The 14,013-nt window shown below is 45.5% G+C and overlaps 1 protein-coding gene across 1 annotated transcript in view; it reads right to left on the reverse strand.

The window, feature by feature from the left end:
- Positions 1-11,674: 11,674 nt before the first annotated feature.
- The window catches only part of LOC104410354 (excitatory amino acid transporter 5-like), a 10,282-nt gene continuing 7,943 nt past the window's right edge, over positions 11,675-14,013 (reverse strand). Inside the window, exons 9-11 of the mRNA XM_010020491.1 lie at positions 13,587-13,721; positions 11,905-12,004; positions 11,675-11,812 (exon numbers count right to left, since the gene is read on the reverse strand). Of these exons, the coding sequence (XP_010018793.1) occupies positions 11,675-11,812; positions 11,905-12,004; positions 13,587-13,721 (373 nt within the window). The remainder of the gene's footprint in view (positions 11,813-11,904; positions 12,005-13,586; positions 13,722-14,013) is intronic.

A 14,013-nucleotide genomic window follows, 5' to 3' on the forward strand; every position in this document is an offset into this window, starting at 1 on the left:
AAACCCTGTTAAAATACCAAGAGCTGATACTAGAAGTGTATGGTCTGCATCCTAATAGTCAATAAATATTTGGCATAAATAGCTGAAGTCAAGGAAAAATTGTCTGTATTCTTGCTGCTTTTGGCCCTGAACAATAGCCGTGTATCCTACTAGTAAAGACCAAAGGAAACTTCTGGAAATGGAAACTAAATTCAAACAAGTCATCTGCCAGCAGTTTTTCTACCCAGAAGGTAGGAGCAACTGTTTCCTTTACCACGTCACCCAGCGTACCCTCCTTAGAAGCTCTTCCTTGAACATACCTGCTTCAAGAGAAGGTTTGCCCTCTTGATCCTCAGAGTTTAGGAAAAACTGTTGATTTGTTCTTTTTCATCCTTTCATTTGATGAAATACAGATGTTTCTTTCAGGTGATGCTCAGTCACTGCTTACAGGATCTTTGTGAACCCAAAAGCCTGTCTCAACCCAGTGGACACTTACATTTCTCATGAGATGCAGTAGCTCAGTGAGGTAGAGTCTTGGTTGCTGGATTAGCACGTGGTGATCAGATTTTAAAGACCTGGTCCAGGCTGGAGATGTGCTACTGGGAACAGCTCTGATAGAAGTGTTTTGGGGTCCCCTAGAACAGGCCGGAAATGTCACAAGACACCCCCAGGTACCTGCTGCTGGAGGACCATCAGGTGTAATTCCTGATGAAAACATGTAGTTATGGCTGTGCTGCTGTTGCAGGGTCTTGTGTAGATACTAAAGAGAATGACAATGCCTCAGGGGACAGGGCGAGGGGGTTTATGCCAGCTTTTCTGAAGGCATGAGTCTGGATTTCCGGACTCCACAGTTTGGGTGACACCATTTCATTTTAGATCAGTTGGACAAATACAGTGACAGAAGTTCACCTGCCTTGTGTTTGAAAAGAAAGGGGAGAAGAGGCTTCTTCATCAGTCTTATGGTCAGGGTAGCTACCTTCAGAGCTGAGGCTCTGCCAGGTGGGGATACAGACAGCAAGACTTGTGCTGGGTGTTCCAGTGGACCAGTTTGCTTTGGGTCCACTTGCTTTCACAAGGAGAACTTGGCACTCCAGCAGAAGCTGCCCTTGGCTTCTGCAGCCATTCCCAGTGGGGAGTCCCTGGTTTTCACTCACTGGCTGGGAGCCGTCTCCTTTGGGAGGCCCATCTGCAGGCAGGCACCTTTGGTGGCAGTAAAAAGGCTTCACTGTGCAAGGGCAGGGTCTTGTGCTGGGGTTTGGTCAGCCTTCAGGACCTTGAATGTTCAACCAGTTATTGTTTGCAGGAAACCTCACCAGCTTTTGGATGTCTGGTGTGATTTTAATTATTGCTTTGTCACTTTTGAATGTCAAATCACTTGGTATTTCATTTGAAAGAGTAGTGCTGCTGCCCTTATTTGGCTCTCATCCTTTTCTACACTTATTGCAAATATTGGTTGGATCTGGTACTCCAAGAAGGCTCTTACTGGGCTATGGTGTGGCTGCCAAACACACTTGTTATAGGGCTTCGAGCAGTCTTCATTCTTTGCTGGACTGTGGAGCTTCACTCTAAAATGAGACAATGCCTGATTAAATGCAAAACTGTCCTGACTGTGCTTGAAGACCACATCCAAAGTTCTCCGGAGCCATTCTGGACTTGAATTGTGTTGTACAGAATAAAACCAAATAAAAAAATGGATTGGATTTTTTTAGTATATAAAACAACTTGAGTTTTTCAAACTGAAAATTCCTTGAAGGCTTTATTCAGACTTGGTCTTTTCCAGTCTCTTGATTTATGAAGTTTTTATTCCTGCTCAGTAACTTACATTTGCTTCCCAGATTCCCCCTATGAATGGAATTCACCCTGGTGCAGAAAGCCTGCTCACGGTTTGGACCTGATAACCATCTGCAGATAGGGAAGCTTCACAGTAAATATGGAAAGGGAAGCTCTGGTGTTGCTGTGTATCCTAAGCTGGCAGAGGCAAGTCCAGTTCCTTCAGAGAAGGAAATGGCAGCATCAGAACCACTATAAACATGAGCAGAATCCAAGCAGGTTAGTGTGTTTAGCTCTCTTGTGACTGTTTTAGATGGTGTCTCCATACCAAAGTGTTGAATTTGTTTTAATGCTCAAGTTACATCATTATAAAGTTTGGTTTGCTTGGTGCTGTGCTTTCATCTCCTGTCTGGCAGGAGGGGATGGAGCCAGCACAGTTAACGTTGCCTCCTGTGCCAAGCTGGTGCCAATCCCTCCGCCTTCTGCTCTAGATCGGGGACTGAGAAGGACTTGAGGATCCAGCTTTTAGGGTGGAAGGAGAAGTCAGCGTCCCCGTGGTGGTGTGTGTCCACGCATCTTGTTCCTTCCCTTTGGTTGGTTATGAGTTTTTTGTACGTCTGTATCATGATAGCATGAAAACACTGAAAATTGAGACACACGAGTCAGGCTACATTTCTCATTGCAGTGGATACTAGTTGGTCAGTTTATGGTCACTTATATTTGTCCTGATGACCAAAGGGTGTCCCTCTGGAAAGGGACATCTATTTTTATAGGGATGTTGGATGTTGTAGTAATGTTCTTTATACAAAACAATTACAAATCTTAAAAGAAAAAAGAAAACTTGGCCTCGGTACCTTTCTAGGAAGAATGTTGAGCAGTTAAAACCAAAATACCTGTATACCTGATCCCTGATTTTGGAATGCCAAGCTTTGGAAATGAATAGTCCCGATAGTCATCGGCTGTACCTGCCTGCAACGTGTTAGAGAGTTTGTAATGTACAGCATTTGGTGAACTGCTGATGGTGAGCTCAAGGGTCAGTCACAACAGTCAAACACAGTAACTTGACCTAACGCTACCTCTCTCATATGGTTACAATTTGGACTTCTATAAGGAGGAGATTTGTCCTTTGGAATTCTGCCAGTCAAGCACCTTATTGGTAACAGTTCTACTTATAGCTCCTAAGAATAGCTTTAGAGCAAAGGGACCAAGTTCACATTCACCAGAAGAGAGCCCAGCTCACTCAGAGCTCCTGTAGTGGGGCTGCACTTGGAGTTTGGTTTGGTTTTTGGTTTTGTTTGCTTCCCCAAGAATGACATTTGTCCCCCTGGGTACTTTCATCTCTCTACTGCAAAGCAGATGCGTCTGTGCTGTAGGCAAGTTCCTCGGTACTTCTCAGTGTTGGATGCTCAGCACAATAGAACTGAGAATTACAAAGGTCCAAAGGCAAATGTTCCTTTCTGATATTTTACCTTATTGCTTTTCTACTTATTTATAAATTGGGGTTCATGAAGAGGGTCACAAGTCCCTCTTGCTTGTCCTGCACCTTGCGTGACTCCTCCACGATGCAGCTCAAGTGTCCACTCTTAGAGGAATTCAATGCAGCCCTGGTTTTGTGATGGCGTTTCCTAGTAGGCTTATGTAGTACAACTAAACAACCCCTCAAGTGTTGCTCTCTCCTTCTGCATGGTTTAAAACCAGCCAAAGCCTTTAGATGCTCTAAAGCCAAGCACAGCGCCCAGTGAAGGGATTTGCCTTGGAATCCTGTCCTGTTTTCCTGCCCCTGGCTGTGGTTATTCCTGTCTATCACACCCCATAAACCATCCACCAAGGTTGAGCTAAGACTATTTTTCTGTTGAGTGGAATTTTCAGCACTTAAATTCTTTTTGTTGGCAATGATGGAGAATGAGTGACAGCAGAACTGCCACCTGAAACCTTGGGACTTGCTTCTGGGCTCGCATTTTAGAGTCTCCATTCTCATGCTGGTTGTTCCTTATTTTCAAACAGTTTTGAGCAGCTTTTCTGTGGTACAGCTGAACTTTTTCACTTGGTCATTGAGAAGAAAAGGACTTGAGAAATTTGAAACATAAGTTGGGATAAAGCCTTTATTTGACCAGTAATTTTGAATAATCCTGTACTTCTATCTAGTGGTTTCATTGACTTAATTTCCCTTAACTTATGTACTCTTTTGTTCATGAATTAATCTGTTTGTGGGACAGAAGGTTTTATCAATTGTTTTCCATACTGTACAGTATATGGTTCAACATTTTGTATATTTAGTGTGGTTTTAAGTTATTGATTTGTTTTATATCAAATAATTTATTTTTCAGGTACCATTTTCATTTAAGCTTTGTTTTTACATGGGTTTCTTTTAAATAAAGTATGACACTGCTTTCCAAATGTCTCAAATGAACTTGAATCCCATTGTGTTATTTTGAGACGACTTCCTGTAAATTAACTTCCTTTTAGAAATACCTGCAAAAATGGACCAAGTTCATCCTTGGGTTGGAAGTTTTCCGCAAGGATTTTTAAGCAATTTGGAAAGAAAACTGGGAATTTTCGTATTGAAACAGTTCAAAAGGTTTGTTGGATGAAGCAGCAACTTTGTAGAACCCTGTGAATGGAATGAGGAGTGTTGTTTTCTAGATGGTCTTTTCAGAAGTAAAGGAAGCAACACCTAGGGGGTTGTACTAGTGTTAATCCTGGAATGATCAGTCAGTAGTGCAAAGGAATTCTGTACTTCTGCCACATGTTCAGTTCTGGTTTTGTCGAGTACATGTTAGGAACATGATGTTTTGAAATGATCCATGATGGAAGGTGATGTACTTCAAAATAGAATTAGGCTTTTACTTAATTGTTCATATTCTGTTTTTTCTTTCCCGCAGGATTTGGATTATTATTGTGCAATGTGGAATGTGACATTCTTTTCCAAGCTGTGTTCATGCATAGGTTCAAGCTTGCTCCACTAAAGATTCGATTACTTGTAGCCTTGTCAGAAAGGTGGAATTCAAAGGCAGCGCATGATTTCCTTTCTACTTTTCAGGAAAAACAAGTGTTGTCTCCATCTTCTGGTGTCCATCCTGATTAAACCAAAACCCAGCTCCATGATTACTCAGAAATGTGTGTTGAAACTTGAAGAGAGCTCTTGAGGGCAGTGTGTCAGTGTGAGGTCAGGCTCTCAGAGCTGGGCTCTCACCGTACCTCTGAAGCATTGGCTCTGGGTTTTATCTTTTATCTTGATGAATAACCTGTGAAAAGGGATGGAAAATAAGACCAACAGTGTCTCATGTGTGATGACGTGGGGCAGATGCTCCATCTGTGGAGCTCAGGCATCTCCATGCAGTGGAAAACTAGATTTCCAGTTATTTTTTCTTGCTGTGGGAATTGCTCAGTCCAGCACTGTTCACCAAGCTGGAATTACTCCTTGTGCTAAACTGGCAAGGAACAGAAGGGAGGGTTTTCTGTTACTACCAGTATAACAACAGATCATTGGATCTGCAGCATCGTTGGAATCAGGAACGCTCCATTAGCAGTGCAGAACTTTAGACCTTTCCCGTGTTTCCTTTTGGATGGAGCCAGGCAACTCCTGCATTCTTACTCCCAACCAGATGTTAGTTCACTCCACACAGGTTCATTCTCACCACTGTTGTATTTTCCAGGTTTTTTGATGAGGGAAAACATGTATTAATCACCAAAGAGCTCAGGCAATGGGCTTTCATCCTCTAAGATCTCAGAAATGGCTGATTTTATCAGAAGCAACACAAAAATTTAGTGTAGCCCCATTAACCTCAAGGGGGAAGTTCTGTGGTTGCAGAATTCCCAATGGACTCTCTAGCTTTAGACTCTTCCCTCGCTTGCTGTGCTGTGGGCGCTGTTGGAGTATCCTTCTGTTAAACTTCACCCCCTTCAGTTCAGAATGGAGGGGAAGAAAGGGGAGTGTTCCATCTCACTGGAATGTTGGGAAACAAGGTGGGAGGTGAATCCTGTCTTTATATTTTTCTCTGTATCTTCTGTCTTTAAAAGAAAAAAGAAACATGGGAAAATGTTAGTATAAGGAGTGTCCTTCTGGCTCATGTTGATGGTGTATTTAGCTCAGGGGTTTGTCTCCAGCAGAGTAGGAGAAGCTATTTAAGGAAAGCACATCCAGCCTGGCCACATCCCACCATCCCTTCCTCATTCCATCGTGTCCCCTCCTGAATTCCCAGCACACAACAGTGGGGTGTTGGGGTGGGGGGGCTGCCTATTGCTGTTTATCTCCTTTCCTTTTGCTGCTTGATTTTTGAATCCACCTTTCTTTTCCATAAACTATCCTCTGCTTCCAGCACTTGCTGACAGCAGGAGGCTGGAAGGAAAAGCGGGATGTTTGGGGTAACTTCTTATGTGTGTGTGTGTGTGTGTGTGTGTGTGTGTGTGTATGTGTGTGTGTATTCCCATGCAGGTGAATGAAGGTGAATAAAGGTCCCTGTGTCACTCTGCCTTGTGACATACTTTATTTTGCAAGTATTTATGGCTAGAAGCAGTGAATTTAGCAAAATGGGAACCTGAAGCTGGTCTGTCAGAGCAGAGCTTTGACTGACGTCTCGTTGGCAGCTGCTTTCTTTGCAACACAATCTGTCACAGTTAAAATAGAGATTTTACTTGTTTGACTTCTAAGCATAATGCTTTAACTGTTGAACTTTCTCATCTGGATTGACTTCTCTCTGCAGAGCTGGAGCACCTATTAAAAAGCACGTTTGCAACGTAAGCCGAGGCTTACAAGGAACTTCACTGGGTTTAATAAAAATTAGCCTGGCGCTTCCTGGTGTCTCTGAGGAGGTGTCAGTGGAGCTCTTCAACAAACTTACCTGCAATTCTGTTTGAATGTGTTGGAACAGATTCTGCCCCCAAGTCCAGCCCGGGCGTGCTCCAAAGAAAGATGATAAAGGAGAGCAGAGCAGAAATGGTTTGGTTTTAGGAGCAGTGTTGAGTCAGTGTTGAGTCCTGGGCCTCGGGGGGCACGGATGGAGCGTGCGCTCGTGCTTGCGGGATTTCAGGGCTGTGCTGGAGCCTGTGACCAGCCACGGTAAGTGAGCTCCAGAGTTTGGGCATGAGTGGGTTTGGGCTCAGTCTAGCCAGGCTTACACAGTTTGGGAGGAAGCACTTGGGACCATATACCCTACTTCACCTTTCTGTCCAGGTTATTCATAGAATCATAAGTGGGGCAGCCACAGCTTCTCTGTGCACCCTGTGCCAGCGCCTCAGCACCCTCCCAGGGAAGAACTTCTGCCTCAGAGCTCATCTCAATCTCCCCTCTGGCAGCTTAAAGCCATTCCCCTTGGCCTGTCCGTACAGCCCCTTGTCCAAACCCTCTCTCCAGATTTCTTCTTCCTTCTGCTTTTCTTCTTCCGAGAGCCAGAGTGTACATACACATTTGTATGTACACACACATGTACCTGTGTGTTTACACATGTATTAAACTATGTATACTGTATTTATAGTTTGCTGAGAATACACATATTTTCCATTAATTGTATGTTTTAGTATGTATCAGTTTTGTATGCACATCTATGCTATTCCACATGGCCAAACACTACAGAAGTGATTCATACAAAGATGCATATCCTTAGGAATGCAGGTTATAGGAAAGTGTAGTTAACAATAGTATAGTGGTGTGATAAGCTTAAGGAAATTACCCTCCAGCTGGGTAAAACTTTTAACATCCATACTTTTTCCAAAGTTTCTCTTTACATAACTGTAGAAAACATCCACATCTCTATATTGTATCTCAGTTATTATCAGCAGTAGTCCTGGAATGCACCATATCACGCTTTTCAGGGAGCACCTCCCCATTCACTAACCCCTGAGACAATATGCTGTCCCTTCTTTGGGAGTCAGAAAAGACTTTCAGTTTGGTTTAAGTCACCCTTACTCCGCTTTTTCCCTTTTCTGTTTTTACCATATTTCATGGGCCTTAATGTTCTAATCCTTTCTCACTGCAGGCATGGAGGAAGGAAGAAAATCCAGCTCCAAGGAGGACTGTGATGCTAGTGCAATGGCAGGACTGACGGCGCAATGCCATGGCACACAGCGTGCGTGCCTGCGGTGCACCCTGGGCCCTGTCCCTGGATTCCAGGATAGACATCCTGGCTGCTTGAGCTGCCTTAGATAAAACCTGTTGAAGCCTTGCCCGAGTGTCTTAAGTGCTTCTTTACTGACCAGGCGAAGTTAAGGGTTGAGGAACAACACACTTTGATGTCTTTGACTTCTTCAGTCACTCGGCTCACAAGGGCTCACATCAGGGATTGTATCAGAATCCCAGCCTGGTCTGGGTTGGAAGGGACCTTAAAGCTCCTCCAGTTCCAACCCCGTGCCATGGGCAGGGACACCTTCCACTACACCCAAGAATTGCTGGGCAGCAGCATCTCCAGTGCTTTGACGCTTCCCTGGGAGCATTCTGGCTGTCCTGGCTGGCTTCTTGCATTACTTAAGTAACAGGAATTCCCTAAGGCGGTGCAGGAGATGGAGAGCAGGGTGGAATCTTGGTTTGAAGCCTTGTGCTTCCCTCCCAGGCCCTCTATGGAACACCTGTGCCTCGAAAGGATGTTCTGAATGTGGCTTCTCCACATTCCTATCATGAATACTGACCTTAGGGGAGAAGAGCTGTAACACCCCCTGAGTGGAATCTGATTTCCCAGTTCCTTTGTCAGTCTCCATTCTGGGTTTGGGAATGGTGCAAGCTGGTCACTTCCAAGGAAGAAGAAAAAGGGAGAAAGAGGGATTTGTTGAAGGGGTGAGATGAAGGCAGCCTGGCATAATCTGTGAAGCACTGTGAAGAATAACGGGTAACAGTCTCATAGCTCCTGGGTGCTGAGCACAGTGGAAGGATGAGGTCTGCGGGAATGGGATAGGGAGTCGATGGAGTAGGAGAGCTGAACTGCTTCACCCTTTGGCTCAGGGTGAAGGTGAGTGTCCTGTGATCCTAAGCAAGCTGCTTGTTGCACAAACCAAAGTGGTTTGAACAAGGATGGAATGTTTTTGCTCAGAAATGTTTCAGTCTCTCATAGTGTCTTGTAGTGGGATCATCTGGAGCTGCGCTGGCAGCTGAGGCCTGGCTGCCTCCTTGGAGCTGGTGGAATGAGAAACTCCCTTCAACAACTGCACTTGGATGCTGTGGGCACTTACATCTGCATGAAAGCTTAATAGGGCCTTAAAATGACTGTGAGCTATGGGTTGGGTTGTCCATGTCTCAAAATCAAAGCCTGAATGGGATCTTACAGGGTTTGAAGGATCAGCATTCTAAAGATAAATAGTCTTTGCTCAGACACGTAGTTTGGAGTGGGATTTGTCCTACTGATTCAAGCAGTTAAAAACCTTAGCACCCACTCTAAGCCCATCACTAAGAGCCTTCAGAGGACAATTCATCTGCTCCTAAAATAAAGAGATTTACTGCTCATAAAGGTGCCTGACTCTCGCTGTTGACTACAGGGGGCTTCATTTGTGTAGTTTAAATGAGGACTCCTAAAGAACAAAGGTAAGTGTTCATGGCACACAGACACCAGGACATCTACCCTTGCATGAGAGTAGCTGACTTGTGTGTTTGGAGCATCTCAGCCAGGGATGTTACAGCTTCTTCCCAGTGCTGAGTCATTGAATCCCAGCCTGGTTTGGGTTGGAAGGGACCTTAAAGCTCCTCCGGTTCCAACCCCCTGCCACAGTCAGGGGCACAGTCAACCCGTCAGAGCTGCAGCTGCACTGGAGCACTGCATAAAGAATTTATGAGGTAGATCTGACCTTTTGCTGGGAAAGGACTTGCAGACGTTGCTATGGAGGCAGGTGCTGCTGTGCCACATCTTGCTCTGCACTTGCACCACTCTGGTAGGATCTACTGGATTATAGGGGAGGAGGTGGATGTAACTGATGGGTCGTGTGCTGAGGAGCACCCGCTGCCGTGAGGACGGATGTGATTTATCCAGCTTTTCTAGAAAGGGCTGGTTTTCCTTCTGTAATTAGGATTTTCTTTCGCCACGTGCCACCACGTGGAGTTGTTTTGTTCTCTTTGTTCAGTGTCAGTAAAACCAAGGTGCAGTTTGATGTGAAGCAGGGAAGGGAGCCGCACTGAGTGCATGTGTCTGTCTGAGGGCAGCTGTGCTGCGCTGCTGCTGCTGTGTTACTGCATTCATATATCCAGAGAGGATGTAAAAATGAGGTAAAAGTGAAAATCCCTGATTGAAATTCATCACTTTTATAAATTCAGCTCTGGAAAAATAATTCATGCTTGGGAAAACCTCTCAGAGGAACCTGTTCTTGAAGATCAGTGCAACTTAATGGTGGAGTGTAGGACTAAGCTGGTATCTCTTGCGTAAAGCCTACACTTGAGATCAAGGGTCACTTTGAGGCAAATTCATTTAGTTTTAATGGTAAATCACATCCTCAAATTCACCAAGGCCATTGGTGGGATGACATTCCCAAAGCAAAGCTTGTGTGGCCGAATAGGCGGGTTTTCTGCCAGGATTTGGGAGGTGCCATCAAGCAAAGGGCTGCTGCTACTTTAACTATCAATACACAAACCCCATCAATGTCTCTCTCAGGGACTTTACCAAAGCAGTTTTCTGTGGTTCTTTTTCTCAGTGGAAATAAAAGCTAAAGCCAAGGTCCTTTCCCCAGTTGTTCTCTAACTTTATTATGATACTACCCTCCTCCCCCCGCCCCATCATTTGGGGAACATCTACATCCACTGTCAGCTGAGATTTCTGTGTTTGTGAAGAAAACAAGGATTGCCAAGGAAGATCTGGGGGTTGTGTGCCCCAGATTTCAGTGTGTGTGCACCTTGCACTGCCAATTGCATGGAAACAGAAATGGATTTATGTGTTTGTTGCTGGAAAATAGGCTGAAACACGCTGAAGGTGCAGTGTGTCATCCAGCAGGATTGAATCACATTGACCTTTTTTGAGGTTGAACAGGTAGTTTTCCATTTGCTAAGCAAGGTGCATTGATTTGCTTTGTGTGGAGCACGTCTTCCTCTGCCTCCCGCCAGAGCTGGTCCTCCTCAGTACAGTCAGGGCAGAATAAAGCTCCCTCAGACAGTACCCAGTGACTTTGTTCATCTCTTTTCTCCTTTCTTGTCTTCTGGAAATGATCTTCTGGAAGTCGCTTGTCCCTCAATCACTGCAGTTTTCATTGCTCCGGAGGCATAAAGCTGTGCTGGCATTTTGGGGTTAGGTGGGTGCCTGCCTTGGGTTTGGTGAATCGAGGCTGCTCTTCCTTGCTGAGCAGCAGACACAAACTGGTGTAAGTCATGGAATCATGGAATGGTCTGGGTTGGAAGGGACCTTAAAACTCATCCAGTTCCAACCCCCTCCCATGGGCAGGGACACTTTCCACTAGAGCAGGTTGCTCCAAGCCCCTGTATCTAACCTGGCCTTGAACACTGTTTTAAGGCTGTGATTTTAAGGCTGTAATTGGAATTTGGACTTAGGGACTTAGATCATAGCTGGGAAAATCAACATGGTTGCAATTGGGCCTGGTCAGTTAGTTTCAGTGTAAGAAGATAGCCAGAAACACAGACACAGCTGGTCCTTCCATCCCTGCAGTTAAATGAATCCCACTGTCCAAGCCAAGGGTGGAACATTTCGGCCAGCTGTAAATGCAGTTATGGCCCCCTTGGGATTTGAGCTCCAAAGATTTGCTTCATCCTGGTTCATAGCTGAGAACCCAGGAATGAACTCGAATGAAAAAGCAATGATTAGAAATAAAACCTCTCTCTACTAAAGCAAAGCAAGATGTGGCCTCAGGTGCTCAGGTCGCTCTGCGGGTGTTGCTGCAGAGTCCTGAGGTCTTCAAAGCATAGAGAAGTAAGTGCCAAGTAAGGCCTTTGTCTTGCAGAGCATCCACACAGGACATTCACCATGTCAGTGTTTAGCACCAGGATCCCATTCCCAGGCGCAGGAATCTACACCTGGCAGATGTTATAATGAACTCCTGTCTGGCTGAACAAGCTTTCCTCCATCACTTCAATCACGTTGTCTTTGGGATGCGGGTGCGAGGCCTCCCCAGAAGGGAGCTTGGCTGCGTTGCTTACTGGATCTTGCTGCAAAAAGGTAAAAATACCATTTAATTTCTTGTGTTGTGCCTGTGGGGTCACCCTGCGCTCCCCTGCGAGCCCAGGCAAGCCTCACATACCACAGGAGCCTTTGGAGCAAAGTCCTTCTCACAGACGTGTGCTATGATGCCAGCAGCCAGAGCATCACCAAGGACATTGGTCATCGTCCGAAATCGATCCCTAGGCAGGAGAGAGCCATGAGGATGCAGTTGGTGATGGTGCTGGACACCCAGAGATGCTCAAAGGTGGAACCCACCTTATGTTCTGAGAGTAGAACTTTCACCTGAGAAATTAAACTTCCTTTTTATGTGAGAGAAAAGCAACCAGGAGACTTGATGCTGTTTTCTCTCTGCTCGGGGTGGAAGCACAAACCTTTGTGAAGCTCAGAGCACCAGCCCACGTGTCAGTTATGTAGGAGTTCGTTTCTACTCTCTGCTCCTAGATAATTTGCTTCATTTTTATCCGAGTACTTTGAAATGTCCCATTGCACAAACTGTGTGTGTTTGACTTCTCTTCAGTTTGTCTGTGAGAAATCAAGCACCGGTTTTTGTCTCAAGATCAATACATCATGATGAGGATGGTCTCGAACCCTCAGCGTTGGATGGAGCCCTTTGGAAACCTCATCCTCACTCTTAGGAGTGTTGGTTTAGTTCTAGTGACGTGGGTTTCAGAGGGAAGTTGCTTATTAACTGCAAGAGGGGGATTCGCTACATCTGTTCAGGAACTGACTGTTGGATTTGCTGCTCTGATTTGGGGTGCAGCCAACTCCTGCATTACCTTGTTACTGTTCTGAGGTGACACCTATTTCTCTCTCTGCTTTTTAATCATTAAAACGCCCATGTTTCAGAAATGGAAGCAGCAAACTGGACGAGCACATGTTGTAAATCATTACCGGTGGTTTATGGGTTATTATTGGTTTCTCTGATTTTTATTTTCCTGGGGATCATGCTTTTTTCCTAAACAATGGATATTTCTACCCCTTTTTGGCACTCTCTTGTGTTGCCAGCAGCTTTATAGCTAATTTGAATTTCTCCTTGTATGAAGCTAGATACCTTTCACCCTGCTTGTACCAACCTCGTTCCTCTTCCAGGGATGATATTCCACCAGAACAAATACTGTACCAGCCACCACTTCACTTGGGCTCTTGTGCTGTCCATCCTCCTTTGCTCGTAGAATGGACAAACATGTTGATGACAACTTCAGTGACAGCTTGGGGAAGACTGGGACATGAGGGATTTCTAGGGAATACATTAACTAGCAGCCTTGCACAGTAATGCTTCATGAAGACAGGACTGATCACCTACTTTCCTCCTTTTCTGCCTCTCGCTAGAGAGGAAAGTAGCACCTTTTGGTCTCTTAAAAGTATAAATGTATATAGGTTTCTGAAAGATTTTGTTCCTTATTTGAGACCTCCAACAAAGCTGTGTACATCAGATAGGAATGTAGGCAAAAGACCAGTTCAAGTAGTTTAAACTTGCTTGAGAGAGTGACTGAAAACCCTCACTTCCACATTCAGCCCTTACAGAGGCACTAGACTGTGATGGGCACCTCGGCTCAAGTCAAACGCTCCTTTGGGAAACTCTTTTCCTACAGTTACCATGGGCTGTTTCAAGAACATAAACAGAAAATGAAGACTCCCACTTGTTGTGATCCCTTAATCTCTGCCTCCAAAAGAGCCGCTCCAGATGCAGCACCACGAGCTGGCACTTCCCCCCCCCCCCAAAAACTCCCCCCCCCCCCCCATAGCCTGGGATTCACTTACAGAGCCCAGTCCACTGCGATGATGAGCGTGATGTCGTCTGTGGGCAGCCCAACAGAAGTCAGCACGATGACCATGGTGACGAGTCCGGACTGCGGGATCCCGGCTGCCCCGATGCTGGCTGCTGTAGCTGTGATGCTGCAAAAAGAAGGTGGCCGTGCACATAGTGTGGGGCTGGAGGCAAAAGGCAAGTGTGTTTGAATGGCAAAGTTGCTCCTCTATGGAAGGATATTCTGTTCCTAAAGGGGAGTGAATTATACTTGCAGAAACCATGGAATCAGGGAATGGTTTCGGATTGGAAGGGGCCTTAAGGCTGATCCAGCTCCAAACCCTGCCACGGGCAGGGACACCTTCCTCTAGAGCAGGTTGCTCCAAGCCCCTGTGTGCAACCTGGCCTTGAACACTGCCAGGGATGGGGCAGCCACAGACT

This window comes from Nestor notabilis, unplaced genomic scaffold, assembly GCF_000696875.1.
Source record: "Nestor notabilis isolate BGI_N333 unplaced genomic scaffold, ASM69687v1 scaffold11058, whole genome shotgun sequence".
In the NCBI taxonomy this organism is placed as follows: Eukaryota; Metazoa; Chordata; class Aves; order Psittaciformes; family Psittacidae; genus Nestor; species Nestor notabilis.